This window comes from Balaenoptera borealis, assembly GCF_965194805.1.
Source record: "Balaenoptera borealis genome assembly, chromosome: 15".
Taxonomy (NCBI): Eukaryota; Metazoa; Chordata; class Mammalia; order Artiodactyla; family Balaenopteridae; genus Balaenoptera; species Balaenoptera borealis.
This window is the reverse complement of record NC_138871.1, coordinates 56,927,310-56,947,786: the sequence shown is the minus strand read 5'-3', so window position 1 is coordinate 56,947,786 and position 20,477 is coordinate 56,927,310. Positions and strand designations below refer to the sequence as shown.

Here is a 20,477-nt window from a genome sequence, read left to right as displayed (position 1 = left end):
CAGGACCCCTGTCCTAGGACCCTCCACTTCCAGTTAGGTCCCCCAAGCCGCCCCCCCTCCCCAATTCCCTGCTGGCCCCAAGCGCTCCGGCCTCCCGGGTGGCCGGGAACTCTGCCTCGCTAGCCCGGCGCTGGGGGCGGGCACCTGCTCCCACCCCTCTGCGTCCCCTCCCCTTCACTTCCCCCTCCCCTTCACTTCCCCCTCCCCTTGTTCCCTCCCTCCCTTCCCCCCCACGGCTAGGCGCGGCGTCGGCGGCGGCGGCGTCGGCGGCGGCGGCCGGGGCTGAGGCGGCGGCGGCGGCGGCGGCGGCGGCGGCGGCGGCAGCGGGCGGGGCTCGGCTCGGGCTCCGCGGGCGGGCGGGCGGACATGGCGGCCAACATGTACCGGGTCGGAGGTAGGAAGGCTCGGCCCGACCCGGCCCGTCTGGGAGCGGGCTCCGGGAGTGGGGGGTAGGGGCGAGTTCACCCTAACCGCTGGGAGCCACGGGCGCCCGGGCTGAGGGCGCATGGGGCTGGGGGCCTGCGGAGGGGGCCGGGGCTGCCCCCCCTCCCCTCTCCCCTCCCCCACCGTGGCCCACAAGGGACCGGGGCCCATCCACACCCCCGCATCCCAACCAGGGTTTTAGGCCAGGCCTGTACTTGGGGGTATGAATTATCAGACGCCACCTCCCCCTCAGCCCGTGAAACCCCCATGGGGGTCAGGGGCCGTCGAGCCCCCTAAGAGGGTGATCTTTTCTCGCGTGACTTCTAGGCGTTGGGGGTTTGGAGAGAGTGGAGGGACATCTCTCCTCTACTGCTCCCCTTCATTGGGGGTGTGGGTGGGGGCGATGGGGGCCCAGCCAGGGGCACAGCTGGATAGGCCTGTTTGCGGGGACAGGGCCCTGCACCTCTCCTTCGTCCCTCTCCCTTACGTTTCTTGTGCAGCCCCCCCCAGGAATGGGGCTTAGAGGGGCCGGGGCACCGCAGCCTTGGGTGGGGAGTGGAGCTTTGCCTGGACGTTTGCTCTGCTGTCTGCCTCCTTCCCAGCCTTCTGCAGAAGAGAAATAAGGTCAAACAAACTTTCTCCCTACTCACGACGCCCTCCTCCCTCTTTCCTGGTAAAATAATAATTCAGATAAGTGACGTGTTTGTGTGTGAGACTGGCTCTTCTCTGCTCATTAGCCGAGCTCCTTGATGGATGGTGGTGGGAACGGCCTGGCTAAATGAGGCCACTTTGCAGAAGGGAGATGGGAAAGAGCCACTAAGATAGACAATAACACTGCAGCCCAGCCTCTCAACTAAACACACAGTGGGAAGTTTCCAGTGAGCCTATTAGATGAGAGGAAAAACCACACTTGAAAATTTATATGCTTTTTGTTGAAAGGCTGCAGCAGTTGCTTTATAACGAGACCCTAAATGGATCTGGATTAAATATGGTAAATATGGTATTAAAAAGGCTGGTATCACCTCCACAGAGCTCTGCCTCTCAAAAAGTGACCCCTCTCCTTTTTCGCCTCCTCATCTTCCTGGATAGAGCTGTGAAAAAGTTTGTCAATGTGCTTCTGCTCTGCTCACCTGATTTTTTTTTAAGTTGGTGATTGAAATGTACTTTGGGCTGCTAAGCCTTTCAAGATGCTCTGAATTTGTCTTAGGTCAATAGTTTTATGTGAGAAGCCTACTCCAGGGCAAATTGGATTGGAGTGAAAAGATGTGGAAGCAGTTATTGTATGAAAGACACATGTTTAGTCAGCTCTGACTACTCAGGGATAAGAGGTGTCTTTTTGTTTATTATTAAAGAAATGACACATGTGGGACAGAAGTCTAGGAGAACTTGAATAAAACATTAATTGAAATGAAAATGCCAGGAAAATAAGGGTCTGTGAATGGTAAGCACATAAGAAAGAGAATACATTAAGGCTGCATTACTCAGTTTGCTTTTACCAGGAAATGAATCACGGGCGTGCTTCATTTTGAATGTGAATTACCTGATATAAAAAGTCATAAATTGACAAATGTGAACTTTCTGTTGAAAAGATTAAGCTCTTTACTTCCTTTAATTACAGATTATGTCTACTTTGAGAATTCCTCTAGCAATCCGTACCTCATCAGAAGGATAGAAGAACTCAACAAGGTATACACTGAGTGTTCTTGATTCAAATATTAAGAAATATTTGTTGCCCATTGAAGGGTAATTGGGTAAAGGGCATAAGAGATGATTTTACTTTAAGTTCCAGACTCTTTGAAAGTAGAGATTTCAGATTAGAGAATTATGCAGGATTCTGAATATTCTTTTGCTTTTTATAATTACCTCTGATATTAAATGTTGATATTGAATATGTAACATCTGTAAGATTTCTTCAAATTGCTTGGAGCTTCTCAGAGCAGGTCACTCCTGTAACTCAGTCCCTTTTTATATTTGAAGTCATAATTTGTGTTTCTCCCTTTTTAGTGAATTAATTTTTTCCTCTTTCACCTTGAGAAGGAGGAAGTTAGGGAATATGATATTTAAGGGAATTTGTAAAATTCTAGACTAGGCTAACTAATAATAAGAATACAGTTTTGGTATAATTATAAAGTGACTTTTTGTCCCTTAGGCCCAAGTAAATAAAACTTTTACATCAAGGTTTGTCCCTGATCGCAGGTGTCCAGGACATCAGAAGCATTATGACTGTTGGCAGTAGCTGAGCTTTTACAGTGGAGGCACTCAAACAATCATAAATGACATGGACCATAGATTTCTGATGGTTGACGGTTACTTGTGTAGCTGGTGAGAATTCACATTGTTAAAATGTTTGGGGGCTGTCTAGCTAATACCCTTCCCCCAAAATACCATCTGGAGACTGGTCCCGTTCTGAGGCCCAGGAAACCAGATCTGGCCAAGGGCATGCCTGGCTTATGAGCGTTGAGGTCTTGGTTCACTTTTGGGGATACCCTGGGGACCTTGCATTTAAAAAATTTCCATAGTATTTGAGACCACCACCAAATGAAGAAAATGGCCTCAGGATTAGGTCAGTCTGTGGGTGGGAACTGTTGAGATGTCTTCCTGATGTGCTTCTCTTTTATATTACTGATGTAAGGTATAAGAATTTAGGCAATTCCAGGGAATTCCCTGGTGGTCCAGTGGTTAGGACTCGGTGCTTTCACTGCTGGGGCCCAGGTTCCATCCCTAGTTGGGGAAGTAAGATCCTGCAAGCCACGCGCGGCATGGCCAAAAAAAAAATAAAAAAATAAATAAATAAATAAAAGGCTTAAAAAAAAATTTAGGCAATTCCACACTGTTCACTGCATCAGCTTATTTAGAAAGTTAACTAGGATTCAAGGAGAAATATTGCCCTATGAGACCTGTATTCTCTGGCTGCTCCCTGCTTTGTTCATTCGGTTCTAAGTGCAGTAAGCTCTTTCTTGCCTGTTTCTCTCTCTCTTTTTTTTTTTTGACTGCGCCGCCTGTCTTGCAGGATCTTAGTTCCCTGACCAGGGATTGAACCCAGGGCCATGGCAGTGAAGCGCCAAGTCCTAACCACTGGACCCCCTTGGCTATTTCTCATATGCACCCACTTTAGGACTGTCTGGTTGTTTCCAGCCCCCCATACCTTGCTTTTTTCCCCCACATCATTTATCACCTTCAAATATACTTAATTAATGTGTTTACAGGCATACCTCAGAGATATTGTGGGTTCAGTTCAGACCACTGCAATAAAGCAGATATTGCAGTAAAACGAGTCACATGAATTTTTTAGTTTCCCAGTGCATATAAAAGTTGTGTTTATACCATACTGTAGTCTATTCAGTGTACATTATGTCTAAAAAAAGATGTACATGCCTAATTGAAAAATACTTTATTGCTAAAAGTTGCTAGCTATCATCTGAGCCTTCAGTGGGTCATAAAATAATATTAAAAATCACTGATCATAGGTTGCCATAACAAATATCATAATAATGAAAAAGTTTGAAATACCGCAAGATTTACCAAAATGTGACAGACACGAAGTAAGCAAATGCTATTGGAAAAATGGCACTGATAGACTTGCTCCACCGAGTGTTGCCATAAACCATTGATTTGTAAAAAACACAATATCTGAGAAGTGCAGTGAACCGAAGTGCAATAAAATGAGTTGTGCCTATCTTTTCATTGCCTGTTTTCCCAAACTAGAATGTAAGCTCTATGTGTGTAGTGATCTCTTCTGTTCACTAATGCATCCCAAGTGCCTTAGAGTAGTGGCTGGCACATAGTTAAGTAAACATTTTTTGAATTAATGAATTTCTCAGATGTCTGATGTTCATACTTGTACATGGCTTTACTGTTTACAAAGTACTCTGATTCATTCATTTTACAAATATTTCTAAGGACCTGCTACTTTTAGATATGCACTTTTAGGAATTGAAGGATGAACAAGAAAAGTCTAGTAGTGGAGACGGACATCAGCTAAATAATTCCACAAGCAGAAGGAAAATTGCATCTGTGCTAAATTTACAAACATCAGAGCATGGTGCTCTGGAAGCATGTAATCTGGGGATTCACGTTTGTCACCTCTTTTGAGCCTCACAGTACCTTAAACCTTTAAGGTAGATGCATCATGGATTGTTGTTGTGAAGCACACTGTGGTTAAGTCACTTAAATGCCTGGGTTACACATCTAGCTGGAACCTGGATCATTTCACACTTCTTTATCATTATATTACTATTCACTTCAAAAGTCCCTCCCCTCCCCGACATTCTCCCCTTCTCCCTGCCCCTCTGCTTTCTCAAAGAGTCATTAATATACGAGCAGTCCTTACGGGACTGAGGGTGACTGAACTGTGAGAGATCAGAGTCTCTGTAATTTCAGAGAGTGGCAGTTTGGATGGAGTATTGATAAAAAGGAACTGCGATAAGCTAATTAATTACTAAATATTTACATAGGACCTTTATTTCTGAAGGGATGTGAGAGATCTCACTTTAAGTAATTAAACAAATATTTCTTGAGCACTTGTTATGTAGCAGGCACTATGCTAGGCTCAGGTACAACAGTGACTAATATGGACATGGTCTCTGCCCACACAGGGTCTCCGTTCTCATTAGGGAGACACATGAAAAGATGAGTTAACAGGTGTAAAGAAAATAGCGATAAATGGTGTTAACATCTAGAAAGGAAATAAGCAAGAGCCTTGACATAGAGAATAACAGAGGTTGCTTCCTTTGGATAGGGAGTGAAGGACTTTAAGGACATTAAAGTTGAGGCCTAAAGGATGAGAAGGAGGTAGCCTTGGGAAGAGGGGCCACAGGAGTTCCAGAAAGGCCTTGAGCGGGTCAGAGGTCAAGTTGGCTAAGTGGGGAAATTTAACATGATTAGAAAATCCAAATAATGAATTTAAGAACACTTGATATATTATTATTTTTTAAAATTAATTAATTAATTAATTTTTGGCTGCATTGGGTCTTTGCTGCTGCACGCAGGCTTACTGTAGTGGCGAACGAGGGGCTACCCTTCGCTGCGGTGCGTGGGCTTCTCATTGCGGTGGCCTCTCCTGTTGTGGAGCACGGGCTCTAGGCATGCGGGCTTCAGTAGTTGGGGCACACAGGCTCAGTAGTTGCGGCTCGCTGGCTCTAGAGTGCAGGCTCAGTAGTTGTGGCGCATGGGCTTAGCTGCTCTGCGGCATGTGGGATCTTCCCGGATCAGGGCTTGAACCTGTGTCCCCTGCACTGGCAGGTGGATTCCCAACCACTGCGCCACCAGGGAAGTCCCAACACTTGATATGTTCTAATTGATAAGCTAAGAGAAGGGATATTAACCTATTTTATTAACTTTCTTCTGAATACGTAGGATGTGTTTTGGGATTCCCTAGTGTTCCAGTGGTTACGACTGGGTGCTTTCACTGCTGCGGCCCAGGGGCAGTCCCTGGTCAGGGAACTTAAGATCCTGCAAGCCTCATAGCGAGGCCAAAAAAGAAAAAAAGAAATAGGATGTGTTTTTTTTAACAAAATTCCTAGGATAAGGTATCAATCATTATTTTTATAGAAAATTCACTTTTATAGGATGAAGGTCCCTGTTTTTTTTTTTTTAATCCTATTTGAAATGTTACTTGCTCAGTTAGAAAGCAGAATTACAGTATTTTTTTCTTTTTTTTTAAATTAAAGAAATTAAAAAATATTTATTTGTTTATTTGGCTGTGTCCGGTCTTAGTTGTGGCATGTGGGATCTTTGTTGCGGCATGTGGGATCTTTCAGTGCAGCGAGTGGGCTCTAGTGCTCATGGGTTCAGTAGTTGCAGCGAGCGGGCTCTAGTGCGCATGGGTTCAGTAGTTGCAGCGAGCTGGCTCACTAGTTGTGCCGCACAGGCTCAGTAGTGCGGCACGCAGGCTCTAGAGTGTGCAGGGTTAGTTGCCCTGTGGCATGTGGGATCTTAGTTCCCTGACCAGGGATCGAACCCACATCCCCTGCATTAGAAGGCAGATTCTTAACCACTGGACCACTAGGGAAGTCCTGAAATAAATTTTTGTCTCAATTTGTTTTCCCCAGAACTTTTAGGTGCAAAACTGAATATATTGGTTGATAAATACAGTTCGACATTGTTTTATCTCTCTTTTTTTTTTTTTTTTTTTTTGGAGGGACTGGTTCTTTATTTCAAAAAGACATTTATCAATGTTCAGTATCAAAACAGTTGCACTATTGTTTTTTCTTTCCCCAATTGGCCCCCAAAGAGACCACACCAAAGGGGAGTACATTTTAAGCCAATTAAGCTGTAGGATGCACACCTAACTGACCTCACTGAAACCTCACCAAAAAGGGGAGATTGGGTAGGGAAAGAAACTTTAAAAGATCAGCACACTGCCAGCCCAGACTGTAGAGGGCTCTCACAGCCAGATGGGGTGACCAGTGTGCCCCAACCCCAAAGAAGCAAAGTTTCAAAATAATATAAAATTTAAAAACAGTTTTGTACATAAGCTATTCAAGATTTCTCCAGCACTAACTGATACAACACACAATGAGATGGCAGTTTTAGAGACAGCAGCTTCAGACCCAGAAAAGGGTGATGAGATGAATTTCATATGGCTAAATCAGTGGTAGAACATAATTTTCTTTCCTTTCTTTCAAGGAGGCGGGAGAGCAAATAAGTGGTCGCCTCAAAATAAGGGGCACATGATCCATTCTGTGAGTGGTTGGGAAACGGGTAGAGCTGGGACAAGGATTTGGTCTCAGAGGTCTCACCATCTTAATTTCATCTGGTCACTTCTGATGGAAAAAAAAAGTTGCCCAAAGATACCGTAAAGCTGAAAACCTGAACAGCGCTTTTTTTTTTTTTTTGGCTAACTCCTTCTGGAATCACCTTTCTGGTTTGGCAGGTACTTTTTACAGAGCAATAAGGCTTCCCAAAATGGAGTCCTTCTGGGCTGTTTGGCTCTCAGCAAGGCAGGCCCATACCTTTTCCCCTCCTCTACGGAGAGGGCAATATGCATTAAGCTGAAAAGTTACCTTCCAAAAGTGAGAAAGGGATTAGACTGCTGCTTCAGAACTATGGAATTATCTGGAATGTTTTACAAATGGCTGCTACATCAACAACAACAGAAAAGGTAATTACAAAATGTGTCCATCACAACATGCTTTTCAAGACACTTGACATTGTGCTCACATTCCCTTAAACGTTGTTCCCAAAGATGCTCAGCCTCTAGCCCAAATGGAATCTCTGGGGAGAGGCAGAGACAGTTTGGCGAAAAGGACACAGGGGTGGGGGTGGGAGACGTGGTGAAAGGAGAAAGCAGCCTTCCAGTTAAAGATCAGCCGTCAGTTTAAAGGTCAGCTTCGGGCAGGCTGGCCTCAGCGGAGTCGGGGTCAGAGGGAGGAGCAGCGGCAGGGTGGGCCTGGGGTGCTCTGCATTTCATTCAGGTCAAGCAGAGTCTGGTCCAGCATCCTTTGTGTACAGAGGTGCTCCTCTTTGGTGCATTTCAGTTTATCTTCCAAATCATCGATTGTCTTTTCCAGCTTGGCTACCGATCTCTGAGCAAACTCAGCACGGGTCTCTGCCTCCTTGAGTTTTCAGTAAGAGTCTTTATCTCTTCCTCATATTTGTCTTCTTTTTGAGAGTACTTTTCTTCAGCAGCACTCAGACACTTCAGGTTCTGCCACATCAGTCTGATCTGCTCATCCATCTCCGCAGCAGGACTCTGCCAGCTCAGCTTGCTCCTATGTGCCTTCCAAGTCTCCCTCAATAATCACCAGCTTACGAGCCACCTCTTCGTACTTCCTACCTGCCTCTTCTGCAGTGTGCTTAGCTTCTTTGAGTTGGATTTCCTGGAGCTCCATTTTTTCTTCCTCTTTTTTATTTATTTATTTATTTTTAAATTTTTATTTATTTTATTTATTTTTGGCTGTGTTGGGTCTTCGTTGCTGCACGCAGGCTTTCTCTAGTTGCGGCGTGTGGGGGCTACTCTTCGTTGTGGTGTGCGGGCTTCTCATTGCGGTGGCTTCTCTTGTTGCAGAGCACGGGCTCTAGGCACGTGGGCTTCAGTAGCTGTGGCACACGGGCTCAGTAGTTGTGGCTCGCAGGCTCTAGAGCGCAGGCTCAGTAGATGTGGTGCACAGGCTTAGTTGCTCCGCGGCATGTGGTATCTTCCTGGACCAGGGCTTGAACCCGTGTCCCCTGCATTGGTGGGCAGATTCTTAACCACTGCGCCACCAGGGAAGCCCCTCTTCCTCTTTTAAGGATTGGTTTTCAATAACCTTCATACCTCTCTCGCTGTCATCAGCAGCTTTCTCAGCTTCCTCCAGCTTTTGCAGGGCAGTGGCCAGGCGCTCTTGGGCACTGTCCAGCTCCTTTTCAACCAGCTGGATCCTGCGGTTCAAGGAGGCCGCCTCAGCCTGAGCCTGTTCCCGGACCGCCTTTCTCCCTCCACTTCCGCGGGAGGTGCTCGGCCCTCTCCTCCGCATCACCGGCCTGTAGCTGCAGAACCTGGGTCTCAGCGCTTCACCGCCTCGGTGGTGGTGACCCCGGCCATGGTGCCCGCCCGGACCCTGCTCGCCTTCGGGTTCCTGCCTCCACTGCCTGGAGCTGCAGCCGCTTCTCACCGACATTGTTTATTTTACATACCCTTTTTTCCTCTCCTCTAAACTGTACTCAGATACAGTGATGATGATCTTTTGGAGGAAGAATATAAAGTTAAAATAGAAAACAGCTTCACGGTAAATTTTATTTAGTCACTATCTAGCTTGGGTGTCGCTCTTCTAAAGATTTAGTCTGCACACATGTTGAAAGAAGGCTTTGTGTGCATAGCAGTTATACAGTCTCAGGAAGTTTTGGAAGTTGTGCTTATGGATAAATTTAATGTTATTTGCTGTTGATTTTTATTTGGTGTGTTACGTTGTATAATTTATATGTTTCTTCATATTCTGTATGTTTTATTAGCCATCCAATTTGTTCTGAGATTCATTTTAATGTTTAGGGTCTTTTTTTTGTGGGGAGAAGGGAGCCACTAACTTCTTTGAGCATCTAATCTTGTCCCCCACCCCAATCTATATTTGCACATACAAGATTTTGCATATAATTTCAGGAGATCCCTTCAAAGCCCTTTTATAGAACCCAAGTTAAGACCCCTCCTGACATTTAGGATCTGTTGGGAAGAAGGACAGAAATTGGGAAAAGGAAGTTCTTTTCCATTTGTTCTTTAGTTCGAGCAGACCATGGACTTTCCAAAATGGAAAGTGTTTGGTTTTTTGTTTTTTAATAATGTACTTACTTTCTAAGTCTGGGATAGAAATGGACGTGAGTATGAGGTTGACTTAAAGCCCCTTATTGCTGGAGGATGTTTTACTAAACGTGTTTGACAGAATAGAGATTTAAGAGGCTGCAACCTAAATGGAGAAGAGAACACAGGAAAGAAATTGCTGTTCATTGTAGGTTCTTCTTTATACCTGTCTCCACTTTTCCCACCTGTGGGTTTTGTTCAGGTCCTTCTTTTTTCTTAAGACTACTCAGTCCTCCAGGCTTCGCCTGTTGGACTCCTTTCCTTCTTTCCTAGCTAGCTAGGGACCTTCTGCCCCCTTTCCTCCTCCTTGAAGCTTTTTCTGTTCTTCCCTCAACAGGTGGTACTTCCTGCCTCCATGAGTGAGAAGTGAAGTCTGGAGGGGAAAAGAAAGGAGTAAAGGACAGTAGTGCTGGGAATTTGTCAGGAATGTTTTACTCTTATGCTTCAGTTGTGGGGAACCGGTGAAGGTTTCTGGGTGAGGGACATGATTACAGCTGGGCTTTGGAAGATTGGAGACGAGATGACACGTGGACAGGCATCTTTGCTGGAGCGGAGGCTTGGTGAGGGCAGGCACCATGCATCCGTGGTGCTTAGCTTGTGCAGGGGCACATAGGAAGCCTTCGCACACAAGAAATTTGGTGACTCTATATATACAAAATATTTAACTTAGGTCTTCAGAGCTATACTTCTTAAATTATTTGTGGTGGAGGATTTTTAAGAATTTTCAATATCTTAGACTGCTTTTGTAAAATTTAAAAATGAGAGTAGAAAAATGAAATTTAAAGTAGGCTTATAAAAATGCAAGCCCCATTTTTCATTATTAGATTCAATAGATATAAAATTAACTCTCAAATACTATAATTCATTTAATTTCTGTACTCATTTCATTACATAGTAACAGCTGTGGACTGGGCCTTGGACCACAATTTTAGTAGCTCAACTTTAGAGGAATGCTCGAAGGGAGGGTGTGTGTGTACAGTAGAGAAGAGTAATACTGTAAACTACCTAATAGCCAAGTGTGTACGTGGTTCAGAAGAGAATATTTATTTTGAACTATGCCCCTCCACCCCAAGCAGGTTTAAATAAGAATTTAATTAGCTTTACAGAGTATCCCTATTGGAGGAACTCACCAGTAAGGTAGAAAAAAAACACGTATGCCTTAAAACTCTTGCTTTGGGTTTTTAACATGCCTTTTTTTTTTTTTTTTTTAATGTTTATTTATTTATTTATTTTCTTATTAGTCATCCATTAACATGCTTTTGTCTCAAGAAGACAAAAATGATAAAGCACTGATAATTGAAGTCATTGATAGATTTTACTTACATAGGAATATTGGCCTGTTCATTTAGCAGATTGCTGGATCATTACTTCTGGAGGATGTATTTGATCACAGTATTGTGAAATATAGAAGCACTTTGGTTAGGATGTAATATGATTTCAGTTTTAAGGGGCAATATTTCTACAAGACGATTTCTCACTTTAAAATACTGCCACTGCTGAACTTCATAAGACTGACAAATTTACTGCAGCACATATACTTATTTCTTTTTGTCTGAGTGTATCTGTAAGCCCAGAGAAATTCTGAAAATTTGTTCTCAAGTTTGTTTGAAATTGGAAATCACAATAGCATTTTATTGTAATCTGTGTGTTTTTACAATGAACTTTGTAGTGAACAATTGACCTTGAAAGCTCTCAGAATTCATAAAGAATAGGAGGGTGGGAGCCTGGGCCCCAGCTGCAGTAAATTACAGCCTAACTGAATATTGATTGTATTCTAGACTGTAGTCAAAAAGAAATAAGAGCTTCAGTCTTCATAACTCAAGGTTTTTAATACTTTCATATGTGAAGGTAAAGTAAGTACTACTAAGAATGTTGACCGTTATGGATTCATGGACTCCCTTGGGCTGAGAATGCTTTTCCAAGTTATCTGGTCCACCTCACATGTTGACTGCCCTGCACCTGCAGAGCTTCACCATCAGTCGAACGTGAGGGTGTTTAGGATGGGGCTGGGTGATTTTGCACTTAGCCTGTGCCTAAGGAAGAGGGTTTGGAGGACTATGTTTAACTGTCTTTTAAGTTACGTTGTGGCTTTTTAAATTTTGGGGATTAGTTTCTTAAGGTTAATCAGAGTTAACTATGGCTTTAGTCATTAAAGCTCTCTGATCACTTTAGTTTAATTTTTAATTGATGCCAGTGAGTTATTTTATGTTTGACATTTGTTTCACTTAGAACTTTTACAAATGTTACTTGTCCTTATTTGAATTTTTAAGCTCTCTGATTATCCTGCAGTTGTGGTTGGCGCAGTAAATGACAGTGATCTTACAATTATGCTGTCTCTAGTTTTGTTTTATAAACTACTTGAATCTAATGTTCAGTATAGATGACTTTTATTTTTCTTATTTCTTAGACTGCAACTGGCAACGTGGAAGCAAAAGTAGTGTGCTTTTATAGACGACGAGATATTTCCAACACGCTTATAATGCTTGCAGACAAGCATGCTAGTAAGTTAATTGTCTTTTTCTTGGAAAATTAAAATGTGTTTTGAGTCTTTTGTTTTCCATGATATGAGGAAAAGTACTTTATGTAACCTATAGCTTTTTGGTTTCCCATTTGTCTTCCTCTTAGTTTAGATGGGAGTAGGTTTTTGGGTGGTTCTTGGTTTTAGTACATATTTTTTAGGATGCAACATATGTTTATTAGTTAGTCAAAATGTTGAAATAGAAGTCTTTGCACATCGGCTTTAGCGGACAATTGGAGCAGTGTTTTGCCATCTCCAATTTTCCATGGTGGTTTGAAGGTTTGAATATGAGGAAATTTATACTTCACTGGTATTTTGGAGGACTTCTTTTTCCCTCCTCTCTAAAACAACTGGGTTGTATTTACAGTTTTTAAAATTCTGAGTATTTATTATATATTTATAGTATTAGGTATGTGTGGAAAAAAAAGTGTGCTAAAGAAAGAAGTGCAGTGTGATAGATATGGAAAAAAATTCCTGCAGATAGCAACTCTGAGCATTTCTTTGTAGTTTAATCTTCATTGTGTGCTTCTCCCCACCCCCACAGTCAACAGCTTTGACATATTTTAGCCCCTTTGATTTTTTTTTTAAACAAAAAACAATCAATAAAAAAGTGATCTAAATTTTAAGAAAGAAGTATAAGTACTTTATTTTGAAAGCCATTTCTGTCCTACAAAATATGTAATGAGACTAGGACCATATGTAAATGTATTTTTCAGTTTAATACCGTGGTGTCTCAAACTCTGGTCTTGGGGTTCCTGAAGCTTTTGAAATGTTTTGGTAGTGGGGGAAGGGAGGCTCTTGGCACACAGGTTTGTTCTGTGTCTGCCTGAGAATGATTTCCCCACTGGTTGTCTGTCTCATAAGTTAAATTCCTACTATATTTTCTGCTGTAGTTCATAGAGTTTTTCAGTTTCTTTCCATTTTTGTAGAGAAAGTGTTAATTATGATATGGGTTATTCTGTAGTATTTACAAATTATATATTCACAGATTCAGGGTAATCATATTTGTTCCTCATGTATGAGACCAAAGTATTGCTTTTTAAAATGACATACTAATCAGTTATTTTAGCTATACCTGAAATCTAGAAATTCAGTGTGTTATTAAAGTATCTATGCAAAATTATTTGGATTTTATTCACCATTTGCAACATAAACTTAAGAAAGATAAAATGTCTCATTTATATTCATGTACTTTTGGATTTAATTTAGCTTCTAACGTAGCTTCTAAAGTTGTTGTTGCAAAGGTAGTGAGGTGTAAAGATGGTTGGGCGTCTGCTGACTGTTCATGGAGGGTCTCAGCATGGCTGCCTTTTTTGGTGCTGTCTATTTTAGGCTTGTAAATGTAGAAAATCAGGCTGTTTAGAATTGATGAGGCTCTTAGTATTGACTCAGAGAAATGAAATTTTAAGAAACTTAAGAACCAATGAAATTATATAATGGCAGTCATGCAGTTTAAAGAAAGACCTGGGTTCAGATTCTGGTTGGTGACTTGCTGCTTGCCTTAGGAAAATGTCTTAACTTCTCACTCTGCATTTTCCTCATTTGTAAAATGAGGTTGAAAAAAATCACCTCTTTTTTAAAGTAAATGTTTATTTATTTATTATTTATTCATTTTGGCGGCGCTGGGTCTTAGTTGTGGCACCCGGGATCTTCGTTGCGGCATGCGATATCTTTTTTAGTTGCAACGTGCAGGACGTGTGGACTTCTTAGTTGCAGCATGCATGCAGGATCTAGTTTCCCGACCAGGGATCGAACCCGGGCTCCCTGCATTGGGAGTGCGGAGTCTTACCCCCTGGACCACCAGGGAAGTCCCCATTTGGAATCATATGTATTTTACCACAGTTAAAAAAGGTGGGAATTCCCTGGTGGTCCAGTGGTTAGGACTCTGTGTGTTCACTACCAAGGGCACAGGTTCGATCCCTGGTCAGGGAACTAAGAACCCACAGGCCACGAAGCGTGGCCAAAAATTAAAAAAAAAAAATAAAAATCTAAAATTGTATACTTTAAGGAAAAAAATTAAAAACAAAATTAAGGGAAAAATTATGCAAGCATTGATGTGAAGCTTAAATGACCTAAGGAATGGCTTATAATGGGGTGCTTAACAAATGTCAGTTGGTTTTTCTCTCTCCGTGATTTGTAGATCATCTCTTTGGGTAGATTACTTCTATCTACGTTTACCTGTTTTCTTCCATTATTTATTGATTTTACTCTCAACGGTAACTATATGTCCATGTACAGTAGAGTTAGAGGTATCAACTGTGTTTCTCTTTTTGTATTGACTAAAACTTCACATGGGGCAAATAAAATTGCCTGAATGGTTCATGCTTTATAAAGAGGTTTTAAGGGGGGATTAAATGGAGAGAGTGTCATATATTAGGAACATTTCAAAACTAGAGTCCTGGATGTGGGTGGCTCTTATTTTTTTTTTTTTAATAAATTTATTTTATCTTTTAATTTTTGGCTGCATTGGGTCTTCGTTGCTGTGTGCGGGCTTCCTCTAGTTGCAGAGAGCGGGGGCTACTCTTCCTTGCGGTGCGCGGGCTTCTCATTGAGGTGGCTTCTCTTGTTGCGAAGCATGGGCTCTATGTGTGTGGGCTTCAATAGTTGTGGCACACAGGCTCAGTAGTTGTGGCTCATGGGCTCAGTATTTGTGTCTCTCGGGCTCTAGAGCGCAGGCTCAGTAGTTGTAGCACACGGGCTTAGTTGCTCCGCAGAATGTGGGATCTTTCGGACCAGGGCTCGAACCCGTGTCCCCTACGTTGGCAGGTGCATTCTCAACCACTGTGCCACCAGGGATGTCCCTCATTGTGGACTTCTTTAAAACTTTTTATTGCAGAAAATTTCAAAAATAGAAAAGTACAGAGAATAGTATAATACACCTGATGTTTCCATTATTCTACTTTAACAGTTATTACTACATGACCAATTATTTCATCTAGACCCCTACTTGTCCCATTATTTTGAAGCTCATCAGAGAAATCTTACTTTTTCATTTGTAAATATTTCAGAATGTATTTCTGAAAAATATGGTCTCATTCAAACTTACAGGAAATGCCAAGAATATACAAGGAACTCCAGTATGCCCTTTACCCAGGTTCAGCAATTAACATTTTGTCATTTTTTATATATATAATATATATATTCTTTATTATATATATATTTTTCCTGAACCATTGGAGAGTAAATTGGAGACTTTAGAGTGGTTTTCCTAAATATACGAAAATTCTTTTACATAACCACAGTGTAGTAAACATCTCAGGAACCCTAATATTTACACAAAGCTATTGTCTCATTCACAATCCTTATTCAAATTTTATGTCTCAACAGTGTTCTGCGTAGCTAAGTATTTTTTCCTTAGTCTAGGATAAAATCCAGAATCACACGTTGTATTTTTTTTTTAATTAATTAATTTATTTATTTTTGGCTGCGTTGGGTCTTCATTGCTGCACGTGGGCTTTCTCTGTTTGCGGCCAGCGGAGGCTCCTCTTTGTTGCAGTGCGCGGGCTTCTCGTTGCGGTGGCTTCTTTTGTCACGGAGCACGGGCTCTAGGCACGCAGGCTTTAGTAGTTGCAGCACGCGGGCTCAGTAGTTGTGGCTCGCGAGCTCTAGAGCGTAGGCTCAGTAGTTGTGGTGCATGGGCTTAGCTGCTCCATGGCATGTGGGATCTTCCCCGTCCAGGGCTCGAACCCGTGTCCCCTGTATTGGCAGGTGGATTCTTAACCACTGCGCCACCAGGAAAGTCCTCACACATTGTATTTTATTGTCATGTATCCTTGATATGGAACCAGCTCAGTCTATGTGTTTTGTTTTTTTTTTTTTTTTGGCCGCGCCATGTGGCATGCGGGATTAGTTCCCCGACCAGGGATCAAACCCGTGCCCCCGGAAGTGGAAGAGCGGAGTCTTAACCACTGGACTGCCAGGAAAGTCCCTTTGTGTTTTTTGACCTTAACATTTTTGAAGAAAACAGGCCAGTTATTTTGTTCAATGTGGCTTAGTTTGTGTTTGTGTAATGTTTCCTAATAATTAGATTCAGGTTATGTATTTTTTGTAGGGATGGCATAGAGGTGATGATGTGTCCTTCTAAATCCGTTAGGACAAACCCATGTAATTGGGTTTGTCTTAATAATGGTGATATTAAGTTTGATGACTTGGTAAAGGTGGTGTTTCTTTGTATCCAGTAAGTTATTTTGGGGGAGGTACCTGGCAACTATGTAAATATCTTGTTTTTGGTCAAACATTAATGCATTTGTTTTAGCATCCATTGATCATTTAGGATTCTGTGTAAACATTACTGTCCTTGAATATCTAGTTTTCACATTTTTTCTTTTAGAATATTTTTTCTTTTTTATAGTTTGTTTAAATTGGGATCCAAATAAGTTGAGTATGATTGGTTGGTAAGACTCTTAAGTCTTTTTTTTCTTGTCCATTTAAATAATTGATATATAATTCACATAACATAAAATCCATGCTTTTAAATTGCACAATTTAGTGGTTTTCAGGATACTCACCAAGTTGTATAACCGTCGCCACTACTAATTTCAGATTATTTTCATCACCCCAAAAAGAGGCCAGTTACTCCCTATTCTCCCCTATTGCTATCAGGCAACCACTGATCTACTTTCTTTCTCTGTAGAGTTGCCTTTTCTGGACATTTCATATAAATGGAATCATACAGTATGTGTTTTTTGGTGTCTGGCTTCTTTTTACTTAGCCTAATGTTTTCAAGTTTCTTCCATGTCATAGCATGAATTCTTTCATTCCTTTTTTTTTAATAGCCCTTTATTGGAGTATAATTGCTTCACAATACTGTGTTAGTTTCTGTTGCACAACAAAGCAAATCAGCCATATGCATACACATGTCCCCATATCCCCTCTCTCTTGCATCTCCCTCCCACCCTCCCTATCCCACCCCTCTAGGTGGACACAAAGCACCGAGCTGATCTCCCTGTGCTACGTGGCTGCTTCCCACTACCTATCTATTTTACATTTGGTAGTGTATATAAGTCCATGCCACTCTCTCACTTCATCCCAGCTTACCCTTCCCCCTCCCCGTGTCCTCAAGTCCATTCTCTATGTCTGCGTCTTTATTCCTGTCCTGCCCCTAGGTTCTTCAGAACCACTTTTTTTAGCTTCCATATATATGTGTTAGGATATGGTATTTGTTTTTCTCTTTCTGACTTACTTCACTCTGTATGACAGACTCTAGGTCCATCCATCTCACTACAAATAACTCAATTTTGTTTCTTTTTATGGCTGAGTAATATTCCATTGTATATATGTGCCATATCTTCTTTATCCATTCATCTGTTGATGGACGTTTAGGTTGGTTCCATGTCCTGGCTATCGTAAATACTGCTGCAGTGAACATTGTGGTACATGTCTCTTTTTGAATTATGGTTTTCTCAGGGTATATGCCCAGTAGTGGGATAGCTGGATCATATGGTAGTTCTATTTTTAGTTTTTTAAGGAACCTCCATGCTGTTTTCCATAGTGGTTGTATCAATTTACATTCCCACCAACAGTGCAGGAGGGTTCCCTTTTCACCACACCCTTTTCAGCATTTATTGTTTCTAGCTTTTTTGATAATGGCCATTTTGATCAGTGTGAGTTGATACCTCATTGTAGTTTTGATTTGCATTTCTCTAATTAAGTTAGTGATGTTGAGCATCTTTTAAACAAGACCCATATATATGCCATCTACAAAAGATCTACTTCAGACCTAGGGACACATACAGACTGAAAGTGAAGGGATGGAAAAAGATATTCCATGCAAATGGAAATCAAAAGAAAGCTGGAGTAGCAATACTCGTATCAGATAAAATAGACTTTAAAATAAAGACTGTTACAAGAGATAAGGAGGGACACTACATAATGATCAAAGGATCAATCCAAGAAGATATAACAATTATAAATGTTTATGCACCCAACATAGGAGCACCTCAGTACATAAGGCAGATGCTAACTAACAGCCATGAAAGGAGAAATGGACAGTAACACAATAATAGTGGGGGACTTTAACACCCCACTTACACCAATGGACAGATCATTCAAACAGAAAATAAATAAGGAAACACAAGCTGTAAATGACACAATAGACCAGATAGATCTAATTGATATTTATAGAACATTGCACCCCAAAGTGGCAGAATACACTTTCTTCTCAAGTGCACATGGAACGTTCTTCAGGATAGATCACATGTTGGGTCACAAAGCAAGCCTCAGAAAATTTAAGAAAATTGGAATCGTATCAAGCATGTTTTCTGATCATAACACTATGAGATTGGAAATCAGTTACAGGAAGAAAACTGTAAAAAACACAAATACATGGAGGCTAAACAGTGTATTACTTAACCAAGAGATCACTTCATTTCTTTTTATAGCTTAATGATGTCACTGGGTGGATGTACTATGTTTGTTTATCCATTCATCAGCTGATGGACGTTTGGATTGTTTCCACTTTCTGATTTTTATGAATAATGGTATTATGAACATTCCTGTACAAGTTGTTGTGTGGACATCTTTCAGTCTTTTAATTTACAGATACGTATTATTTCATATTCTCTCTCTCAGTATTTTGTTGAAGATAGCAGGTGGTTAATCCTGTTGAGTTTCTTTTGGCTTGGAGTTTGTTCATTGCATCTCTCTTGTGTCCTTTACCATGCTTCTCTGTAGATGGATAGTTATATACAGATTCTAGCGGATCGAATCTAGGTTTATTTTTGTGGGGTGTGGGTACAAGATCACTTCATGGGTAGCATGGTGTAATTCTGTCATGAGGTCTGTAATGTATCGTTGCCTGTTTCTCTCTATTTATTTATTTTATTATTAAAAACATTTTTTTTTAGATTTAGTTTATTTTTGGCTGCGTTGGGTCTTTGTTGCTGCGCGTGGGCTTTCTCTAGTTGCAGCGAGCGGGGGCTACTCTTCGTTGTGGTGCGCAGGCTTCTCATTGCGGTGGCTTCTCGTTGCCGCGCATGGTCTCTATGCACGCGGGCTCAGTAGTTGTGGCTCACAGGCTCTAGAGCACAGGCTCAGTAGTTGTGGCACATGGGGTTAGTTGCTCCGTGGCACGTGGGATCTTCCCGGACCAGGGCTCGAACCCGTGTCCCCTGCACTGGCAGGTGGATTCTTAGCCACTGCACCACCAGGGAAGCCCAGTGTTAAGTTCTTTAACGTTGGTTTTGATCATCTTTACAGCCTTCGTGTGTCTCGTTCATTATATATATATAGTTGCTCCACAAGTGTTTGTAGCTTTAAATTTACCAAGGGAACAAATTTGAAGAACAGCCGGGCTACCAGTTGTTTTGTTTTAGCATCTTGGTTGGCTGAAAAGAGTCTGTGGTGTGTGTTTATCTATCTATCTATCTATCTATCTATCTATCTATCTATTGTGTTTTAAAACATGGTCCTCAACTTCTTTGACATTCCTTCCATTGATAGATGAAGTCCATGTCTTCTCCGCTTGGATCTGGGTGGGGTTGTGACCAACACAGTATTGTGGAAGTAATGCTGTGTGACTCTTCAAGGCTAGGTCAGAAAAGGCCATGAAGCTTCTACCTAGTTTTCTTGGAATGTTTGCTCTCAGGATAGTTCTGCTTGGAACTCAGCCACTATACTGTGAGAAAACCAGGCTACGTGGAGAGGCCGTTTGTAGGTGCTAAGGCTGATGGTCCTATCTGAGCCCAAGTGCCAGACATATGCCTGAAGGAGCCACCAGCTGATCCAGCCTCAGCCATTTGAGTTCCTCTTGAGGCCCCAGTTATTGTGAAGCAAAGGCAAGAGTTCTGTGCTGTGCCCTGTCTGAATTCCTCACCCACTGAATCAGTGAGCAAAGTAGAATGGTTGTTTTGTGCCACTAAGTTTTGGGATGATTTGTAACTCAACAATAGACGATATAACTGGAATAGGATCATAATAGGTTTTTCTGTTATGGAATATTTTCAGTGACAGTTTAAAATCAATATTTAAGCTTATGACTGCCAACTAAAAGTATTTAATGAACTATTAGTTTTCTTTAAGTAAACTTCATTTTCTTTTGACAGACTGATTAAATGAAGAGATTTTGCCCCAATGCCTTACTCCTTATAAATGATTTTTGGCCACTTTGAGAACAAGTCAGGAAAAATGCCCTCTTTATTATTCTGAAGTGAAATTTATTGATAGTATAACTTATACGTATAATGGAAAAACAAAGCTAAAACTCAGTATTATGTTCTAACTGCAATATAAAAGAGAAAAAATTTATAATATAATATAATATATATA

General features: G+C 41.6%; 1 protein-coding gene and 2 pseudogenes across 8 annotated transcripts in view; 1 reads left to right on the top strand and 2 right to left on the bottom strand.

The window, feature by feature from the left end:
* Nucleotides 1-240: 240 nt before the first annotated feature.
* MTA3 (metastasis associated 1 family member 3) overlaps nt 241-20,477 on the top strand; it is a 158,440-nt gene continuing 138,203 nt past the window's right edge. For 4 of the 6 annotated variants that reach the window (XR_014235116.1, XM_082358175.1, XM_082358174.1 and 1 more), the window contains exons 1-3: nt 241-394; nt 2,042-2,109; nt 12,102-12,195. Coding sequence is in view for 5 of the 6 variants with exons in the window: in XM_082358175.1 (XP_082214301.1) it covers nt 367-394; nt 2,042-2,109; nt 12,102-12,195 (190 nt within the window). In the remaining variant the exon portion in view is untranslated. Of the gene's footprint in view, nt 395-2,041; nt 2,110-2,619; nt 2,746-12,101; nt 12,196-20,477 lie in introns of those variants that run through there. The other 2 variants (XM_082358177.1, XM_082358176.1) reach the window with 2 other exon arrangements.
* LOC309612456 (tropomyosin-like) lies at nt 7,785-8,255 on the bottom strand (annotated as a pseudogene). Its single transcript has one exon. The product of its transcript is annotated as a tropomyosin-like (transcript).
* LOC309612468 lies at nt 8,609-12,095 on the bottom strand (annotated as a pseudogene). The gene has a single exon. The product of its transcript is annotated as an uncharacterized misc_RNA (transcript).